Below are 20565 nucleotides of genomic sequence, written 5' to 3'. Positions count from 1 at the left end.
TGGGCAAACTCCTGGAAAAGTTGGCCATCTCTCAGTTTAACCTTCATTCCAATTCTGTTGGCTGTCTCCATGACCACCAGTTTGGCTTGAGAGCTGCCAGAAGCACGGATACTGCTCTCCTGAACATCCGTGAAGATCTGCTTTCCAACCTTGACTCTAACATTCCCTCTGTCCTCATCCTTCTCGATCTCTCTTCTGCCTTCGACACGGTCAACCATACCATCCTGCTCAACCGTCTCTGTGATAACCTGAGTATACCTGATCAGGCTCTGGCCTGGCTGACCTCTTTCCTCTCTGATCGACCCTCCCAGGTTCAACTTGGGTCCTTCCTATCATCTACCTTCCTCTATACCTGTGGTATTCCCCAGGGGTCTAACCTCTCGCCCTGGCTTTTCAACCAATATCTGGCAACTCTCGCCCACTGCATTGCCATTTCCTGATCAAATTTCCAGTCCTACGCTGACGACACTCAACTCATTTTCAGGCTGCCCTCAGCCACCTCCTCTCCCTCTCTCATCTCTGATTGTCTAACTGCCATTCGAGATTGATGTGCCGCCAATGATCTGTGTCTGAATGCCAGCAAGACGAAGACCCTCCTCATCGGCACACCTTCACCATCCTTTCCCCTCACTCTCTGGCCGGCCTCCCTCGGCCCTCCTCCTACCCCCACCTGCGAGGCTAAGAACCTCGGGGTCATCTTTGACTCCACACTTTCCTTCTCCACCCACATCTCTGATGTGTCTAAAAAGTCAAACTTCCTACTGCACCTCCTCAGAGGTACTCTGCCTTTCCTCTCCTTCCCCCACAAGCTCATGGTCTCCCAAGCTCTGTTTCTCTCTAGCTTGGACTATTGTAACAGCCTCTTTCTAAATCTACCTGCCTCTACACTCCGCCCTCTGCAACTAATCCAGAACAGGACTGCAAGGCTTGTCCCTGGCCTCATGCCCTGAGATCGTATCTCTCCAGCTCTGAAATATCTCCATTGGCTCCCAGTGGATGCAAGGATTAAATTCAAAACCCTCTGCATTGTCCGCAAGGCTTTCTGGGGTCTTGGTCCTAAATACCTTCAACTATCCTTCCGCAAATAGCTCCCCTCTCAAGCTCTTCCCTCCTCCACCTCTAACTCCCTCAGGGTCAGTCCTTTTTCAAAGAAACAAGCTGGGGGTAGATCTCTTTCTTCGGCTGTGCCTCCCTCTGTAATAGCCTCGCTGCCACTCTAAAACCTGAGGAGAACCATCTCTGGTTCCGGAAGCACCTTAAGACCTTCCTCTTTGTTTCTGCCTTCGCTCCCACTCTCCCCTGCTGATCTGTTCTCTCTTGGCACCGTGCACCTGGCCACCCTCTGTCCTCCGGGCCCAGGTATCTGCTCACCCTGCCACCCTCCCGCAAAGCCTCCAGGCCACCCCTTGCACTGGGGTCTGTATCTGTACCCATACTTCCTGCACTTATCAGACCTAACTGGTCTACTGCCTTAAACCCAGCACTTGCCAATTGCTGGCTGCACTACCACTGTTTTTTGCCTTATTTGTATTATGTATCTGTTTCTCCTCTGCTCTGCAATTTCCACTTCTCCCCCTTTCCATGCACTTTTCCCCTCCCCCTCTCCCATGCACTTGCACGTTCTCAATGTCACTGGGCATATTAAGATTGTTGTTTTGTTCTCCTCTGTTCCCGTCCCTTGCCTTGTCGCACTCTGAAACACTTGTGTACGAGAGCGATAGAATAAAATATCAATATCAATAATATGGATGTTGTGTGGGGCTAGGAGGGCTCCCATCAGCTCTATGCATAGATAGAAGTTCACTGGGGAGAGGTTGGAACACTGCAGTACTCCACAGGTAATGGGTAGCGTTGGCGAGATGATCAATCTTTTTCTGTAAGTAAATTCCCAATGAGGGTTTTTAGCAGCTTTACCTAAAATCGGAGAGTATTTTCGAAACATAACTGATCACAGATGTTTAAATTTGACAGCTATGTCTGTGACAGTGAGTTCAAAATGAAATCATTATGTGCACTTAATGCACACAGTGCAGGGTGCACCACAACACTCACCCCAGCAATGAGTCATTTTTACTGCCCAATCCTCTGCTTAAATGGAGCTTCCCTTACTGAATACAATGGGCCTCATTACGAGTTTGGAGGTAACCATGGTGCTATTAGCGCCATGGCTGCCTCCAAATCCTTACCGACTCTGCCCTGGTGAATGGAGCTATTACTGCCCCATTCTAAGGTTGGCGGGGGCGGTAATTCCCCATTCACCAGGGCCCTTCCCCATTCCCATTTGAGCCCCCATAGGGCTCAATGGGAATGGAGAAGGCGCTAATAACAGTACTGCAAATTGCGGTACCGTTATTAGCTCCAAAGTCCCTTTGCGGGTCCCGTCCCTAACGCCTGGTAAAACCCGCAAACCCGAAAAAACTGAGGAGCTGCAAAGGGAACTCGTAGTAGGGCGGTAAGGGATTACCGGCACTGGTGCCCTTACCAGTGCTGGTAATCCCTTACCGCCCACCTCGTAATGAGGCCCAATGTCTGATCTCCCACAGCAGCACCTTCCTGAGCGTGCAGGGAGAAAAACAGCCAGCCTTGAGTTGGTGGCTTGCTAGTGAGACAGATGGAGCCTGGGGCGGCTCACTGTCACTTAACCATGCCAGGGGCATGATGCTGGATATGGTTACCCCTGCACCTCTCCACCCTACCTTTTGCCTCCCCAGGTGCACTCAGTGATGTGGCATTGTGGTGTGCATCCTCCCTGAGTGCAACCACTCCAGATGCTCTAAGATGCCCTTGCTCCTTTAAAGAAAAAAGAAAGGTGAAAACGACCCTGTGCTGGCACGGTGTCCACTGCAGTGCCCTATACAAAGACCGTACATTTCACACCCTAGGCGATAGCCTGCCTAGGTGCTCCTGCCTATGACCGACCCTTCTCCCAGAGAGCACCCTGAGAGTACCAACCTATCCTAATAATGGCCATATGAGAAGATGCACACGTACCTGATCGAGTAATTAGCCTGTCCAAATGTATTGATTTATCGGGCCTCAGGTTGACTCTCAGCAGCGCTGCTTATATTCACCCCTTGTTAGGAAAGATGGCGCCTGAGCCGTGCGTTCCAGTGGAAAATACAGCAAGCAATACCATCTCCGTCAAATTTTTAAGTCAATTTCTCTGCATTTCCTTCTCATTCCCACGTCGCGGGATCCCCTTGCAAAAGAGAAACCGCTCAGGGGCTCATGCAGTATCCGGCCTCCTGCATGGCCCCGGGGTAGAGGGACTACACGTCCCAAATTGCACTGGTGCTGTAGGAGAATGTAATTTCGTCCGCGCAACGATCAGTGCACCGAGGCCAAGCCGTGCCATGGCCGCAGGCACCAACCCTCCTGAGTCACTTGTTACAGCCAGTCATCTCTGCACTGTGCCTTTACAGCTAGTACACAACCAGCATTCAATCCTGAGATGGCTGGACACCCTGGATTCCCGTTGACCATCTTTGTCAGCAGCTTTACCTCTTTAACTTCAGCCCCTGACCACCTCCATCTCAGCATTTCATCCTTGCTCTGCATCTCAGCATTTCATCATGGCCCCACATCTCAGCATTTCATCGTGGCTCTGCAGTCACCATACATATGTAGCATCCTGGGCCTCAGGTAAGTTTGTCGAGGAGCAGGAAGCACGCTGTAGCCAGGTAAGTTCAAAAGGAAACTTCTTTATTAGTCGCAGGTCAATAATACAGTGGTTAAGCAGGAGACTAATAAGGCTCAGCTCCCATCCTGAAGTCCAGTCCAATGGTCAGACCTGGAATCAACTGATCCCCAGGTTCCACGTTACACAGTATATGCCACAAGATGAACTAATGCACTCCAGATGCTACACCTCCTCTTCAAGGAATGGCTCCTCCCCAAAATCTAGATCCACACTCACCCTCTACTTCCCACCTAATCTGAGACTGGGTGATTTGGGCCCCTCTGTTTCTTCTCCTGGTTGCTTATACGTCCCTTGCTACCAATTTACCTGCCCTTCCCTGCTGTTCGCCCCGGCACTCTTGTATCTCACCTGTCCGTATAGTGTCCTCCCCCCTATGACTTATAAAGTGCTCAATTGGTTCCCAAAGCTAGGTCCACGCTCAATAAATACCCTAATTATACTAATAAGCATATATGCTCATTCATTGAGCCTCAGGATTTGGATGCAAGGATAAAATGGCCACACCCGCCCTGCTTCTGCTGTGGTTGGGAGACTTGCAAACATTTAGAAAAGAAAGTGCTCAGAAGAAAAGCCTGGTGTTAGCATACATATTTCTTTGGGTTTAGGGCCATGCACGTGCCCATTTCCCAATGCAAAGCTACCCTTAGTAAATTATACATTTAGGATATAGTACAAAAATTGAGAAGGAATAGTACTCCTCCATCCAAGTATTTGGTGCCCTATGATGACATTGCCTCTTCAAGAAACATATTAGCTATTATTCACAAAGATTGTAACTGGAGCAAATGAAAATAAATCTCTAAGCATCTCTGGTACCTTACACTTGATTCTCAAGGCTACAACTGTAGCACATTTGGAGTTGCTCAGGCTGAAAAATGATTCACAAAGGTTTGCACAAGGGCTTTTTGTAGCTCCATTAAGCATATCTGGGTTTGCTCCAGCTTTTGTCTTTATGAATCAGATATAAGGTACCTGCACAAGTAAGAGTCGCTCACAGATATCATCTCCTCGGTTGCTTCAGTGCAAATTTAATTTGGCCTTTTATCTTATGTTTTCTTACCAATTTATGTGTGGTTCCCACTTAATACATGTTTACACTTTTTGTAAACACGTTCATTTTTAATATAATACATTTTCATGTTTTAACTTTATTGCATTTCGGAATGTGAGTAAACTTTATTGATTGATTACTGCATTAACATCAGTGGTCGAAGTGAGCGGAGGCAGTGCTCCTCTACTTTTTAAAAATATGTTTTACAGCTCCTATACTTTTATTTTAAAAAGAAACTGTTCCGAAATGGTATAGTTTTAAAATAAAAGTGTAGGAAGATGTTGCAGCTTGCATTTTCAGTGCACCGCACTGAACGTTCCCTTAAACAGCAGGTCCAAGTGTTTGGGGGTTTGTATTCTGTGTGGGAGCGGGCGTGTTGATGGGGTGTGTGGTGAGTGGGTGCAGGCCAGCAGGGAACATAGCTCCACTACTTCTTTTCGTACACTTCGACCACTGATTAACAGGCATCATTAAACACATCATAGCAGAAACAAAAATGTATACAAAGTTTTAAATCAGTTAAAAAAAATTCTCCCCACTTCAGTTTCAATCTAAAACTTTCTTGGAACGTCTTATCAGGGCCTTGTTCACGTAGGTACTCAAGTAAAAAATAAAGTCAATGGGGGTCCTACGACCCTGGCGGTAGAGGGTTAATGGGGCCGGTAGAGCTGTGGGCTCTGTTAACCCCCTACCGCCTAATTTGAGGCCCGTTGTTTGCATCCTCCCCATTCCCATGTGGGAATTTGGATGTACCGGGTCCGGGTTCCCTGAATGGGGAAATACTAGGCCCTCCAAGGTCGGAATGGCCCGGTATTTCCCCATTCAGGGAACACGGTACCCGGTGTGGGGGTAGCCATGCCGCAAATAGCGGCATGGCTACCTCCATGGTCGTAATGAGGCCCAATGTCTGGACATTTCCAAATAAAATACAGTGCCACTTTATAGTCCCTTATCTGATTTTCCAAGAAGAAGGGCCTTAACAAATCTATTTGCAAATCTAGGTACCACCTACATATTAGCAAAAAATGCTTACGAGCCTCCCTTACTTTTAGCCCACACATACAATTATTCGATGGGTCTCCCAGTCCCCGATTCTTGCAGGCTTTTAGTGGTAACATGGGAATGTGATTTGGGCCTCCATCAGCACATCTCCCACTATTGAGCTTGGCGTACAGGTTTGCCAAGTGTACTTCGAGGAAGGTTTTGCGGTAACCAGGTTAGTGTGTTGGGAGAGCTAGCTAGAGTGTAAAAGCATGTAGCCACTCTCCCACTTCTGTTTTGCTAGCATCACTCTCTCACATCACTCTTTATCTTTCTTTCTCTCTCTCTCTCTCTTTATACATCTCTCCCACGGATCTATGCGATCACTGCACCGCCCATAATGTCGACTTTCAAAAAGCCGACTTCCATTATGGAGCGGCGCAGTGATCACATGCATCACTGTGCCCTGCATCCCCCTAGCCGCCTCCCCCCTACCCACTTACCTTTACGGCAGCACACACAGAAGGGTGCTACCGTCTCACCTGTATCCCTGCAGCGTCAGTTCTGTCCCACTAACGTGGGTATGAACTGGCTATGTAGTGTCCTTTTTTCTTAATTTTTTTACTTGTACCTTTATTGTCCCCGCTACCATGTAATGGATGCGTGGGACTCCCCTGCAACTCCCGACCACCATTACTCCAACTAATGGTTGCGAATGCGGTGCTTCCATTAGTCGGAGTAATGGGAGTCAGGATATTAGTATGGTGCAAAGGGTGAAATATTCGGTATTGGCGACATTTACAAATCGCAGTATTTGTATGTTTCCCTCCTCCTCTGTATGAATGACACCATTAGCAGAAGCTAGTGTCTGTGCTTGGGGCATGGTGGCCATCCATCAGTTTATTTAAATTATGCTGGCTTTCTCCCCCTGCGCCTAATCCCTGCATCACTAATGTACCATCCCTTACACTAGCTGAAACCGCAACAATCCCCTCTACCCCACCATTGCTCCTATCCTGGGACCTTAATTCAGCTATAATATTAAAGCCTTATTACTTTGGTTGTTTTTTATTTTACAGTGGGCAGACACCTTGATTTTCAGTCACTATAGAGGGATTTGAGTCAGTACAAGTTTGCAGATATAGCAACAAAAAAGAAATTGCAGAATTTTGAAAATACAAACATTCTCAGCAAGCAGTGCATCAAGTGAGTAGGAATCGGGATGAGAGGAAGGATTTCACCATAATGTGCTGAGAGGCATGTCTGAGTTCCATGTCTGACATGCCTGCATCCATTTTAACATGTATAAAATGGGTGTTGAAAACAGATAGGATAGTTGTATGCACTTTGTACGTAATTACCGAAAGGATCTAATTGTATCTTTGTGTATGCTTTACAGGGAAATCTTGGGTAGTGAGGAGAGCTGGCCTCTCCTCCTGGCCAGCAACGCAGTGCCTGGGATGCTGCAGCTGATCACTCTGCCATGGCTCCCCGAGAGCCCCCGATACCTATTGATTGACCGTGGGGACAAAGAATCGTGCATCTCTGGTGAGTGGCCTGTCGGGCTGTGGTTACTAGTGAGCTAGTGCCCGGTGCATTTTTAGTTGGCTTGAATAATATGTTTGCTGAAATAGTCGACAATTGGAGTCTTTCCAAATGTAAATATCTTGTGAAATATTTAGTTATTTCATCATGTTCTACTTCCTTCCCACTTTTTCAAAAGAAAGCTATACCTTTAAGAAATGTAGATTTGAGATGGTAAACACAAGAATTTCCCCATGTACCAGTACGTACCCTCACCAGTTGGTCAACAACTGTCATCTCCTAGTTCCTGAATTTCCCTCACCCTCGCCTTGGTGCAGGAGGGTGTTTCTCCGAAAGCGTGCTCTTCTTTTCAGAAGCAGTGTTTCCTTTTAGCCGTATGCCGTCCCTTATGGGCACATTTTGGGACTCCAATGGAAATCATTATTATAAAGATTGCCTCCCTCTGCGTGCATGCTACGGACAGCAGGATTCAGAGGTGCATAGAATGCGATAAGCAGTTTATGCCTGTCCACCCTCACAGAGCTTGTATCAGCTGTCTCTGAAACTTTGATCCCTTCCGTTCCTGTCAGTTTCAGCTGGCAATTATTCCCCATGTGAAGAAGGATCTGGAATAAAACGCTGCTTTGGATTATGTGGAAAATTGGAAGACTTTGAATACTAGCAGTTAGAGGGATTAGGCACCTGGTTGTCACCGCCTATAGTTACTGGTTGTAAGGGACTTCTCACTGTCCAGCACTGCTAGCTTACGCATCTGCAAATACTTCTCAGAGGGAAAGGTGCAATTCGGGAGGCTAGGCCTGCACTACCTGCAAGGCTTTCACCGCAGACAAGTTGAAGAGTTTTGCGGAGGAGAGGTTCATCCTGCGTACCAACCCGAACAGGAAAAGGACCGTCTGGTGACCAGAAATCCGTCAAGAAGAGTGTGCTTATCTCCCTACTTTTGGAGGTCCCTTCAGTTTCTCTGTACCAATAAATCAGTACTGAAAGCATCTAGGAGAGCGACTTTTGGACTGAAAAAACGGAAACTTGCTAAATCCACTGACTCTTCCTCTGACTACCACAATAAACAGCATAAGAAGAGAGAACTGTATTGCAAGAGAGAACTGAGATCACATTTAGCAAAGGGCCTGGTATCAAGGTCTACTACTAATAAGTGCACTTCATAGCACAACAAACATGAAGGGCATTAACTGTTTGTATCTTTTCCAATGAGCTCTGCACACCATAGGCATTGCTCCCTCCTCAGAGACCAGTCCTATAACTGATATAGACATCATTCTTCCTTCAGTCCTTCTGATTATATATATATATACATTTTAATTGTTTTATGGTTTACAAAAACCTTTCACAGTTTTCAGTTGAAATACACAAAAAAGAAAAAGGTAAAATGTAAACAAATCCATATGAATCTCCATAAGCACGAGGAGGAGAAGTACAAAGGAAACGACCATGAACTCATCAGCACAGCGACAGAATTACACTCAGCGCACTCCGTGCGTTCCACGCTGGAGTCAATTTTTGGAGGTGAGTTACTTCCAAAAGAGTAGTCAATGAAGACAGACTCTGTGAAGTTGCAATGCAGCAGGCGGCTCCAACATTATCACACCGTAACACTGTTACACAATGACACTCAGCGCACTCCTTCTGACTATATTAACACCACAAAAAACTGTTTTGTGTTCATGTCAGACAAGAGGATTCATGCATTCTTCCGTTTCCTCTGAAAACATGTTTCCTACTACTACTCAGGTCCCTACAAGACCCAAGATGTGTAAGCCTACAATCTTTAAATGGCTACCTTTACATAGACTCAATCTCTGCTGTTGTAAACCTGAAATAATGGTTACGCTACTTTCCCAATTTCCTCCAGTATTGAGTAAGGAGGAGGTTATGCTGGGTGCCTCTCGATGTGAATTAAGTATGGTACAAAAACATTACTGATACTGTCATGACTATTACAATAAATGAGGCTCCTGGTTACGCCCTGTTCTACCCAGGTAGGTCAATATGCAAAACAACAAATGAACAGGGTCACAGAACCCAACAACACACACAATCCTGTTATGAATTCAAAGCAATTTTGCGATGTTCATTGTTCATGTGACAGTTTTAATTAATATCACAGCATGATATGTATCTTCAAAAGGAGTATCACAGGACAGCTCAATTTATACAGATAACAATAATCAAATGGTGCTCACCCAAGGTCAATAGATAGTCAATCAGACGGAAAATACATACCCTGACACCATAGACGGAACACATGGGTAATACATAATATACAAAACAGTACAAAGTGCACTGATGCACAATAGTAAAACAGTGGGTGGGATTAAACACTGAAACGTGAAGTCATATAGTCAACACGACTGTGTTTCAGCCTTGAAAGTCTGTATTTGTAGCCATTCTTTGGTGGCCCTTCATCAGGACGGGGTAGTGAATGGTGGGAGTTTCCTGTGGGTTCGTGTCCGGATGGAACCACGGATAGGAGTTGCGGACCGTGTAGTCTTGGTCAGCGGTCCAGACAGAGGTCAGTCCTTAATTCGGGTCCAATCTTGAATTTGGTAAGATTACGGGAAGAATCCACAAAAGCCGAAGGCTCTACTAGCTTTTGTGGATTCTTCCCATCCGGGGTATAGGTGTGATTCTTTGAACGCACCAGAGACTATACGTGACTTCAGACTTACTCACCGTGTTTGGAGCGCCAAAATCAAGATTGATTGATTGATTGTTTGATTGATTGTTTATTTGTATAGTGCCTCTACACAATGTGTTTCAAAGCGCTTGAAGGAGGAAGAGAGCATGGGAAAATACAGTTACATTCTTGCAGGTCCTTGAAACAAATCAGAAAGTGAGAAAAGAAACTATCATATCATAACAGATAGTACAAGTGCATGAAACAATGAGGGAGAAGTGAGGAATGGAAAAAGGAGACAATAATAGCAGTAACATTACTATGCCTGACGGCAATTGTTGCAGTGCAAGAATGACACGAGAAGGGGGAGGTGTGGGGTAGTCGAGAGAGGGGAAGAGGAGAGGAACAAAAGAAGTGACTATCTTAAAAGGACGGTGACTGAATAAGTTAGTGCTGGGGAGGGAGAGGCAGAAGAGGACAAGACGGATAGGAGTGGGACAGATAAGCTATTATCAGAGGTCAAGGGACAGTGATAAAACTAAGTGTTTTGGTAATGGAAAAGTGAAAAGGGGGAAGAGGAAGGGAAGATGGCTGCAAAAGGCAAAACTACAATTACTATGCTTGACGGCAATTTAGGTAGTGCTGACTTACACAGGACAAGGGGTGGGAGAGGAGGAGAGGAGGGAAGCTGCATCAAAGGACAGGCGGCTAAAATTACTATGCCTGACGGCAATTGGGGTAGTGCCTGGGTTTTACAGAAGGAGGGGATGGAGGGGTGAGGGAATGGGATGAGGGTGGGGGAGGAGAGAAAGGGAGGAGGGGCTAAGGATGAAAGAGCAAGCAGGTGGAAGGAAGGAGGCAAGAGTCAAGTAAGAAAGGTAAGCGGTAAGAGGGAGGTGAACTAGGGGACAATCAGGGGGTGCACACAGGTGGACACGAGAGCAAGGGGGGGCACACAGGTGGACCGGGGCTAGGGGGTCACACAAATGGACACAGGGGCACACAGGTGGACACGGGGCAAGGGGGGGCCACAGGTGGACATGGGGTAATGGGAGGTTCACAGGTGTACATGGGGCAAGGGGGGGCACACAGATGAACACGGGGCAAGGGGGCACACAGGTGGACATGGGACAAAGGGGGGCACACAGGTGGATATGGGACGAGGGGGGCACACAAGTGGACATGGGGGCAAGAGGGGGCACACAGGTGGACATGGGGCAAGGGGGGCACACAGGTGGACACGGGGCAAGGGAGGGCACACAGGTGGACAAGGGGCAAGGGGGGGCACACAGGTAGACACAGGTGCAAGGGGGACACACAAGTGGACACAGAGCAAGGGGGCACAGGTGGACACGGGGGGAAAGGGGGCACACAGGTGAACACGGGGTAAGGGGGGCACACAGGTGGACATGGGGGTAAGGGGCGCACACAGGTGGACATGGGGGCATTGGGGGTCACACAGGTGGACACTGGGGTAAGGGGGCACACAGATGGACAAGGGGGCACACAGGTGGACACGGGCAAAGGGGGGCACACAGGTGGAAATGAGGGCACACGGGTGGACATAGGGGCAAAGGGGGGCACACAGGTGGACATGGGGCAATGGGGGCACACAGGTGGACAAGGGGCAAGGGGGGGCACACAGGTGGACACAGGAGCAAGGGTGGCACACAGTTCGACATGGGGGCACACAGGTGTAGCAAGCATCTTTATGGGGGTCATTATGAGGTTGCCGGTATCCTGACAGTAAATCCACCAGGATACCGGCAAATGGTAATACCGTAACCAGCACTCGGTCCGGCAGTATTACTGCCAGATTATGAGTGCCGGTAGGAGGTGTTAGTCCGCATCCATGAAGTCATAGGACTCCATGAGGGACTTGCTGGTATTACAGGTGCCGATATTACAGGCACGTTATACCAGAATTTTTGCTGGTACGTGGTGATTTACCTCCAGATTATAGGCAAACCCGTAGGTGGCTGGTGTGGAAAACATGCCGGTATATGTCATTACCAGCATCTTCATTCCACACCAGCCAACTTATAATGAGGCCCATGATTGGCCTCTACAACTCCGGACAATGATTTACTGTCAATGGAGGATTCTATTATAGAACAAGCAGTCCTTACTTGGCCCAGCCCTCATTCCATGGCAATAATTGCAAAATCTTTGAGCTCAAAATATTGTATCCCTAGTGATGAACCATTTGAGCTTACAGAGAATCTACCTGCTCATTCTGTGCCAGTTTATGTGTCGCTGCCTAAACTAATACTTTCCACTCAGAATGTGTCTCCATGAAAGACTGGTATCCCCAGGGGAAAAAGTGTTATCAAATTGCCACATTATTTCTTAGACATAACTATTAGGTCTGCAGAGTTCATTTTTCAGGAAGCCAAAGAAGACTTTATTTTTTGTCTGTTGGAGGGCAAAGAAGATTCATTACTGCAACGTCATGCCAATATGGATACATGAGAAGGTGTGCTTACCTTAAGACCTCCTTCTTTACTCTGGCATTCGAGATAAGGTAATAGATATGATATGATATGATATGATATGATAGTTTATTTATATAGCGCCTATACACAATGTGTTTCAAAGCGCTTCAAGGCAAGGGACGGAACAAGGGAAAAAAACAATGACATTCTTACAGGCCATGAACAGTAAGGATGTGAAATTAACTATCGTACTCGGCCTGACGACATTTCAGATAGTGCAAGAGCTAAAACATAGATAAGGAAGGGAGGGGGAGAGTGGGAAGGAAATGGAAACAGACAGGCGACTACCGTACTAGGCCTGACAACATTTCTGGTAGTTCGGTAAAAAAACAAGAGGTGAGGGAGAGGGGTGCAGAAAGGTAGGGGAGGAACAAAACAAGCAACTATCATATTAGGCCTGATGACATTTCAGATAGTGCTGGAGGTGGGTTGGGGAGGAAAAAACCAGTAAGGGGAGGGAGGAGGAGACAGACGAGGTTGCTATCATACTAGGTCCAGGGACAATTCTGATAGAGTAAGTGCATAGAAGAAAGTAAGGGGAGGAGATAGGAAAAGGGAGAAGGGAAAGGAGGAGAGAACAGAGAGTTAGCAGTCAAAAGAGTGGAGAAGCAAGAGGGCAGAGTGAATACAATTGCAGAAGTCAGTAGTAGCACATAATGTTGCAAGCCAGGATACAAGATGAAGATGGGAACAGCATGATTCAGAGCCACCATGAGTACAAGATGCAAAAGAAGTTCAGCATGAGAGTTGAGAAAGGGTGACGCACCATGAATGAGTGAGTCCATAAAAGTCAAATCCAGCATTGTCCACAAGACGGTGATGGTGAAACCAGAATGTATCAGGACAGACTCCTGCAGAAATAGGCTTGAGTAGGGTGAGGAGGGAGGAGGGTGGAAGAATCAAGCAAAACAGGCAACACCTGTGTGCGAGAATGGGGGGGCACAAGGGAACATCACGGGGGAACCAGAGGGAGTAACATAAGTTGGTGCATGCCTACCTGCTGTCTGAGCAGGGGGTCGGGCCCTGGGTCCTCCTGGTCTGAACAGGACCTTTTTATTGGAAACCCATCTTTTCTCTGCCTACTTCTGAAGTCTTTCAAACATGCCAGATAGGTGTAATTACTGCCAAATGTTTTAGCCATATAGCTTGGCCTTCCTTCGTAATGGCGTAGGCGCCAGGCAATTGGGGAAGAACAAGCCATTTTATTTGTCACCTTCCTGTGCCAAGAACAAAAATAGATTTAGTTCAGAATCAAAACCCGCTGCCTCTTTCTCCTTCTGCATACCATCTATCCGTTCTATCCTCTCATAGAGATGCTATATCATATCTTCTTGAGTCCATAAAGGGAATGCATTCAGACCCCCCTCTGCTAAAGTTCTATGCATACCCTGTGGCTTTCTTCCTTTTACAAAGCTTAGGCCAACATCACACAGGACAGTTGATGATTGAACTTTACATCAGGGAAGACCTTGCCTTACACATCCCACCTACACCTCCCTCATTGCCTCTCAGGTTCCTGAAGTCTTCTCAGATTTGTTACAAGAGATTCAGAATCTTCTCATGCTTAATGCCTATAGACTGAATGCGAGGCCTGGGCGTCTGTACTCACTACTTCATCATCTTCAAAACATTAGGAGGAATTAGATAAATTCAACATCTTTCAGATCTCAACGAGTTTCTGAGCACCGATATGTTTCGCGGGATAACTCTAGCACAAGTCTATTGAGGTTCAGAACTATCAGTACAAATACCTTTGAATCTGGATGAACACAGCCCAAAGTGTCATCACAATTGTTCTTTCTCAAGCGGCATCCCACTATCGAATTCAGAGAATTCACGTTTACCATACATGGGCAATTGTTTATTCGTAGATCCTCCTCTTGCAGAGAATCTGCCCAGTCTTTCTCTGATTCGCGATTGTCCTTATGCCTCAGTGGTTTCAATCACCTTAAGAAATCTCTTGTCTACCATTCTCTCAGATAATACAATTCAGAGGAACTAATTTGGGTACAACTTTGAAATGTTGTTTCCTTCTCCAGAGAGGATTGCAGTGTAACATCAAGCCATCCATCATCTTTATTCTGGGAGTCAGACCTCTACCTGGTGGTTTGAGTTTACTGGGCTTCATTGCCACTACATTCTGATTGGGCACCTAGCCAGGCTCAGATGAGGCCCTTGCAGCTTTCCTTTTTAACTCACTGCGACCTGTTGCTAGCTGTCAAATCCCAAAATATTGTCATTATAGAGGGAATTATTAAATTCAATGGTGGATCCAAAGAGAAAAATATACTCAACGGTTCCCTTTTCCAACGTTTGCTATCTCAGATCACAATGACTACTGACCCATCCTACTTTGTTCAGCCCGGTAAGGGGGTGGTCTTGTCAAAATCAAAATCATCAAATGTCTACCCACATTTTCACCGGCAGCACAACCACCATATTTTATCTCAACAAGCAGGGAAGAACAACATTGCACTCCCTTTGTGGCCTGGTTTCTCGAAGTTGGGAGTGGTGGCTTATGATGAACAAAGCTTTCATTGTGCCATACCATTTGAGGGACAAGCGGGGTGAAAACAGACACATTAAGCAGGCTCATTCTTGTCCAATCAAATGAAAAATGAACAGGAATATTTTTCAGCAGATTCGGTCCCATGCATAGACTTATTTGCAACTCAGAGCTATGGCTCCCATCTGGGAATAGGCTCCCTACCTAGGGGAAGCTTTCGAAATGGGAGTATTCGGCAGCGTTTCTGTATGCATTCCGTGGTGTGTCCCTTTTTGGAGCACATTGCTGAGGTTGAAAAGTTTTCAGAATTGGAGAATGATCCTTGTCGCCCCTTTTGGCACTGCCAGATATGTTTCTCTGAACTGCTCCACATAGCCATGGAGAAATGCTGGCCTCTTGTGAGTGCTCACAACCTTCCAATCCAGCAGGGGCTCAGTTCATAACCTATCTCTTCCATTGCTGAGTTTGACCGTCTGGTTCCTTATACACATCAGTCAGTTTGAGATTAAAACATTCCCATCATGCACGGAGCTAGAACCAACTCTTCCAGGAAACAGTATAAGCGCAAGACCCCTCGGGTAAGATAACCAGTCTTTTACTTCAAGCAACATTGTTTTGATTCCAGAAATGGACTTTATATCAATATCTCTCTGCAATAAACTCTGCGCATTCTTTTTCAGACACAAAGGAGATCTGGCCACCTTATTGCTAAAGGATCTTTTACTTTCTGACATATAAAGATCTGTCTTTTACAATAACTGAATGATACGGTATAAACCATCAGACACAAAGTCACGTCACAAATCATGTATCGGTATGATATGCCTTGGTTATTTGCTATGTAATTCATTATTTTCTTTGCAATATTAGCGCCCCCTATGGAATCCTTACTTGTGTAAAACAGTATGTTTGAAACAATACCAACGTATATGTACTTGGGCTCCTTGATTACAAATAGGAGATTGGTACGAGACATCAAGGTTGGTATCGAATTAAAGGCAAATATGAAAATGGGCTCTATTATGAACTTTGTTAGGCCATATAACTGCTAGAGTATTAGTGGACTAGTTACAGTGTACAAGCAAAGCATAGGCCCATCTATATTGTATTGCCTTGAGACTTGCCCCGGTCTTCGCCATGCGTTGTTAAGTCAACTTGAAGGTGCCATACAATGAAGCATGTTGGGCTTATCAAAATGTGTACCTGTCTTTATGCAGACGCTTGAACTATGACTGGCATCTTTATATGCCATGTTTAAAATCTGAACTATGTCTATGTGGATTAAATTCATCCCAAAATCTGCAATACCGATTCACGCTCTGCTGTGTCAAGAACTGGGGAAGGGTGAACACAAATTGCTAAAGGAGTTCAGAGTCTTGTCTTGTTTTTTTTATGAGGAAATCGAATGGCCAATAGATTGGGCCCTCGAACCTTATAAATTAATTATGCTGCTCTGTGTTAAAGCCTTTGGTTAGGATTTTGGTGCCAATCTTGATCTGCTAAAAAATTATCAATCCATGCAGGAAAACGTTGGATTAACTTACTTGCCCTTTAAGCTTCAATCTTATTTATTGAAATTACTGAGCATCAAAATTAGGTGCCTATTCACGTTAGCAAGGCTACAACAGCTCCCTTTGGTATTGACTGGGGCTCGCCTGAATATACCCAAAGGTTGAGAGCATTTGTAGACTGTGCCAAGTTAAAAATGAAATTCAAACTTTGAGGCACATACTCACTCAATGCCCGACACTTAATAATGAACGTAACCTTCTTGCTGGGCAATGTGTGCATGCCACCAACACCATGAACACCTCAATGTTCTGGGGAAGATGCATGCTGGCTCCTGTTAAGGATTTTAAAGGGGCGTCACACGCAAGACCAGGACTCTTTATACTGGCCAGGGATGCAGCGCACAATCAATACGCTTTTAAATTCATGAATTTGGATTCAGCTTTGATAAGGCCGCCAACCTGTCTCAGACCCCCCCTTAACGTACACCCTGTGTCGCAATGGACTATGAACCAGGCCGATGTGTAATAATGAAATATTTATTTATTTTAATTATGAATAAAAATCAAACACATTCAATATAGGGCAGCAATCATCAGGGGGTGATAATTATACAGTAAAATGATAGAATACACTTAGTTTAACCTTCTAGTATAAGATATACCATGCACAAATGAATGATAGCAAGATTACTTGTGGGTAGTGCTTTTAAATGGCACCACAGTTAAGCATTCCCCCTGCAACACTCCCTCAAACCCCTGTTAACCAAATTTTGTATGGGTTGAGAGCCAGGTATACTATGCAAAAATCGGATTGAAATGGAACCTTCCACCCCTGAATGGGAGGCAACAGTCGGATTGAGCTCCCTTGTAAAAGGAGCAAAATGGCACTCAGAATTACTAAACAGTTGTTTTACAAGTGCGGTTGAATGAATAAGGCAAGAATGTGTGTGGCTGTATCAAAGAAGCATGAAAACTCACAAGCTACAAGGCAATGTACTAAACAACGGGCAAACTGTAGAAAATCGACTATGGAAAACACAGTGCAGCAAAAATCACACACGGCAAAATTTCAATTGCTTCGTTTCATGGGTTTCAAATAGCAAAACGGCTTGGGAAATGAGCTAAACAGACAAAATTGGAATGCAGTGTTAATGCTAAGGTACAAAGGCACATCGCAGGTATGATTTGAAAGTGAAGGGTGACTGTTGATCGGTTACAGTATGGGATTCTTACAGGGAAAGGAAAAATCGGCTTTTTAAAATGAAAGCAGTTGCACGGGGAGAATCGGTTTTAAAAGAAAAATGACAAGTTTTACTGAGACTATATTTTAGTGGCTAGAAAAGAGGAACGCTGTCCGCGACAAAGGTTAATTTGCAATTTTAACCCCTTCACGCCATGTGTCTCTTTATATGGGAATTAATTAATTTATTCCAAATAGTACTAAGGACTTACATAGCGGACTGAAATGATTTGGAAAGAATGGCGCTAACACATGGAAATTAACACAGATTTTCCTAAGGACAGGATACACAGAGGATTATGACCATTTTTAAGGATTTTGCTAGGGTATTTATAGGATTTCTATAGGATTCTATGGGATTTCTATGGGGATTTCTATGGGATTGGACATAATACCATGTAACAAAGCAAGGGATGCAGTTTTTGGTTACTGGCGAAGGGAATTACTTACAACAAGCACTTGAATGAATAGTTTGGACAGCCATCCGGGCCTCAGGATATGGGACAAGATCTGGTCACTTGGGGAACATCAGGGCTCTCCTCTAGGAACACAGCAGGGCAACCAGAGTCTGGTCTCAGTAGACAGCGGGGCGCATCAACTGGGCAAAGCAGGTCTGGTCACTGGATAATCCCAAAAGGGTTCAGCCTTTCCCCCTGCTAAAACACAGTTTTGATGCCAGGGAATAAGTGCTCAGCAGAGCCAGTGCAGTCATTCTTCATGTAACTGCTGAAAATGCAGTTTGGTGATGTAGGGAAAGTTCTTCTGGGCTGATAAATGTACCCCACAGACCCCCCCCCCCTCCCCTTTACGGAGACATTTTGTTGAGGGAGAGTAGGGCAAAGTGGGGTCCATCCAGTGGAGTTCATCTTTCGTCTGGGAGCGGCATGCCAAGATCTTCCTTCGGCCTTTCGTTGGAGAGTGTGGAGCGACCCGCCCGGATCTTACCTCTGTCTTCCATTGGAGAGTGTTGAGCAATGCCCCTTTCCTTTCTTCCCTTTATCTTTCGCTGGAGAGTGTGGAGTGACATCCCCTTTCCTTCCTTCCCTTTCCAGGTCCCCGGGGAGGTCCTCATCGGTCTAAGAGAGAATGGAATTAGTACTCTAATAGGAGATAGATAAAGACAGGTTTTAGAATCTTTCACTGACAGTTTTCCCGGAAGGTTGACATCAGTGGAACAAAACATATATTTACATTTCTTAAAGTACTTGAACAATATCAGCAAACAATTAATTAACAATGCAAAGACATGATTTAACTTTTACACCATAGTTTCGTGATCAATAACAATAACGAAAAGTACTCCCTGTTACATAGATATACCTATGGACCTACCTATTCCTGCCTGCTTTCTCTTTTTCTTGCTTCTTATTCTCCAGAGGTCTCCTCTATTTGGCTTTCCTTTGGCTCCTCAATCAGCTGCAGAGTGTGTCTGGGGTGACAACTTTTTAACTGGTTAATGTGGATCCATTTCACTACTGACAACTTTCCTGTGGGGATGCGGATTCTGCAGGCGACAGGTGATATTTTGTCTACAATTTCAAAAGGACCGCGCCAGGAGGGAAGACATTTTCTCTCCTTAGTCTGGTTCTTCTGAAAATTTTACAAATAGACCCTGTCTCCTACTTGGTATTCCTTTTTGGTTGTTTTTAAATCATATTGAGTTTTCATCCCCTCTGCCGATTTTCTCCAGATTCCGCTGAGCGTACGCAAGAGCATGAAGGTGCTTTCTTAGATTCTCAACATATTCATGAGTTGTGGAGGCGTTTATCAGTGTCTGCTCTTGTGTTCTATAGAGCAGATGCTGAGGTAGCACCATTTTTTCGTCCAGTCAATAGCTCAACTGGAGACATTTTGGTCGCAGAAGATGGTGTGGTTTAGATGTGATGGCCATCAGGACAAGCGGTAATCAGATGTCCCAACTTGGCCCACAATCTGCCACAAACTTTTTTTAGAATGCTCACAATGGTTTTATTGTACCTCTCGACTCCCTCACTAGAGTATGACAGTATGCAATATGAAGTTTCCTTTTTACCCCAAGTATCTCCCACATCTTTGTCATCACTTTGCTGGTGAAGTGACTTCCTCGGTCTGACTCAATCATTTTGGGTAGGCCGAAACGCAAGAAAATGTAGTTGGTCATCAGGGCAGCTGCTGTTTCTGCCTTGCAATTTGGGTCCGGGAGACATTCCACCCATTTGGTGAACAAGCACGTTACTGTTAACATGTACTTGTTCCCCTTAGAGGAGTGAATCACGGGCCCGATGAAATCTACTTGTAAATCTGACCAAGGCAGTGTCATCCTCCTCTTCTGGAGGGGAGTTCGGTGTGTGAGTGAACCTGGCTGAAATTGTGCACACACAAGACACCCCTTCAAATATCGGTTGAAGTCCTGCCATGTTTGGCCAGTATGCAACCTCCTGCAAGATTTCTAGAGTAGTATGAAACCCCCGATGACCGGGTGTAGCCGTGTCATGGGCCTAACTTAGCATCAGGCTTCAGAATGAGGTAGGTACCACCCACTGGTCTGGAAACTGGAAACAAGTTGACATAGCAGACATATGTAGGGCAGTCATTTGGGGCACTCTTATGCTTTCTAAGAATGATTTGCTTGGTTCATCTTTCTGGAAAGATTCTACTTGGAAAGTAACTCTTGCACAAACTTTTTTCTTGACGTTTTTTCTCCAACTGCAATTTTTGGGTTTCTATTGTCAGTTGATTCCCACCCAGCTGTGAAAGAGGGAGAGCAGGTTGAAAGAGTAAGGGAAGGCTACCTTAAGTGTGATTCCAGTATTCTTAGTCCTTGATTTTCCTCATTCACAACCTCAGCACAATAGGGTGTGCATCTCATTCTACATTTCTTTGGTAGAGTGATTGGTCTTTCATTGTGTATTAGTCTACCCT

The 20565-nt window shown here is 45.5% G+C and overlaps 1 protein-coding gene across 2 annotated transcripts in view; it reads left to right on the top strand.

Annotated features, from left to right (window-relative positions):
* The window catches only part of SLC2A11 (solute carrier family 2 member 11), a 539079-nt gene that overhangs the window by 440289 nt on the left and 78225 nt on the right, over positions 1 to 20565 (top strand). For both annotated transcript variants that reach the window (XM_069619918.1, XM_069619919.1), the window contains exon 6: positions 7132 to 7280. In XM_069619918.1, the coding sequence (XP_069476019.1) occupies positions 7132 to 7280 (149 nt within the window). The remainder of the gene's footprint in view (positions 1 to 7131; positions 7281 to 20565) is intronic.

The sequence above is a fragment of the Ambystoma mexicanum genome, chromosome 10 (genome assembly GCF_040938575.1).
Source record: "Ambystoma mexicanum isolate Mex_15411 chromosome 10, UKY_AmexF1_1, whole genome shotgun sequence".
In the NCBI taxonomy this organism is placed as follows: Eukaryota; Metazoa; Chordata; class Amphibia; order Caudata; family Ambystomatidae; genus Ambystoma; species Ambystoma mexicanum.
Note: the sequence above shows the minus strand (reverse complement) of the source record. Positions and strands in the feature narration are given on the sequence as shown.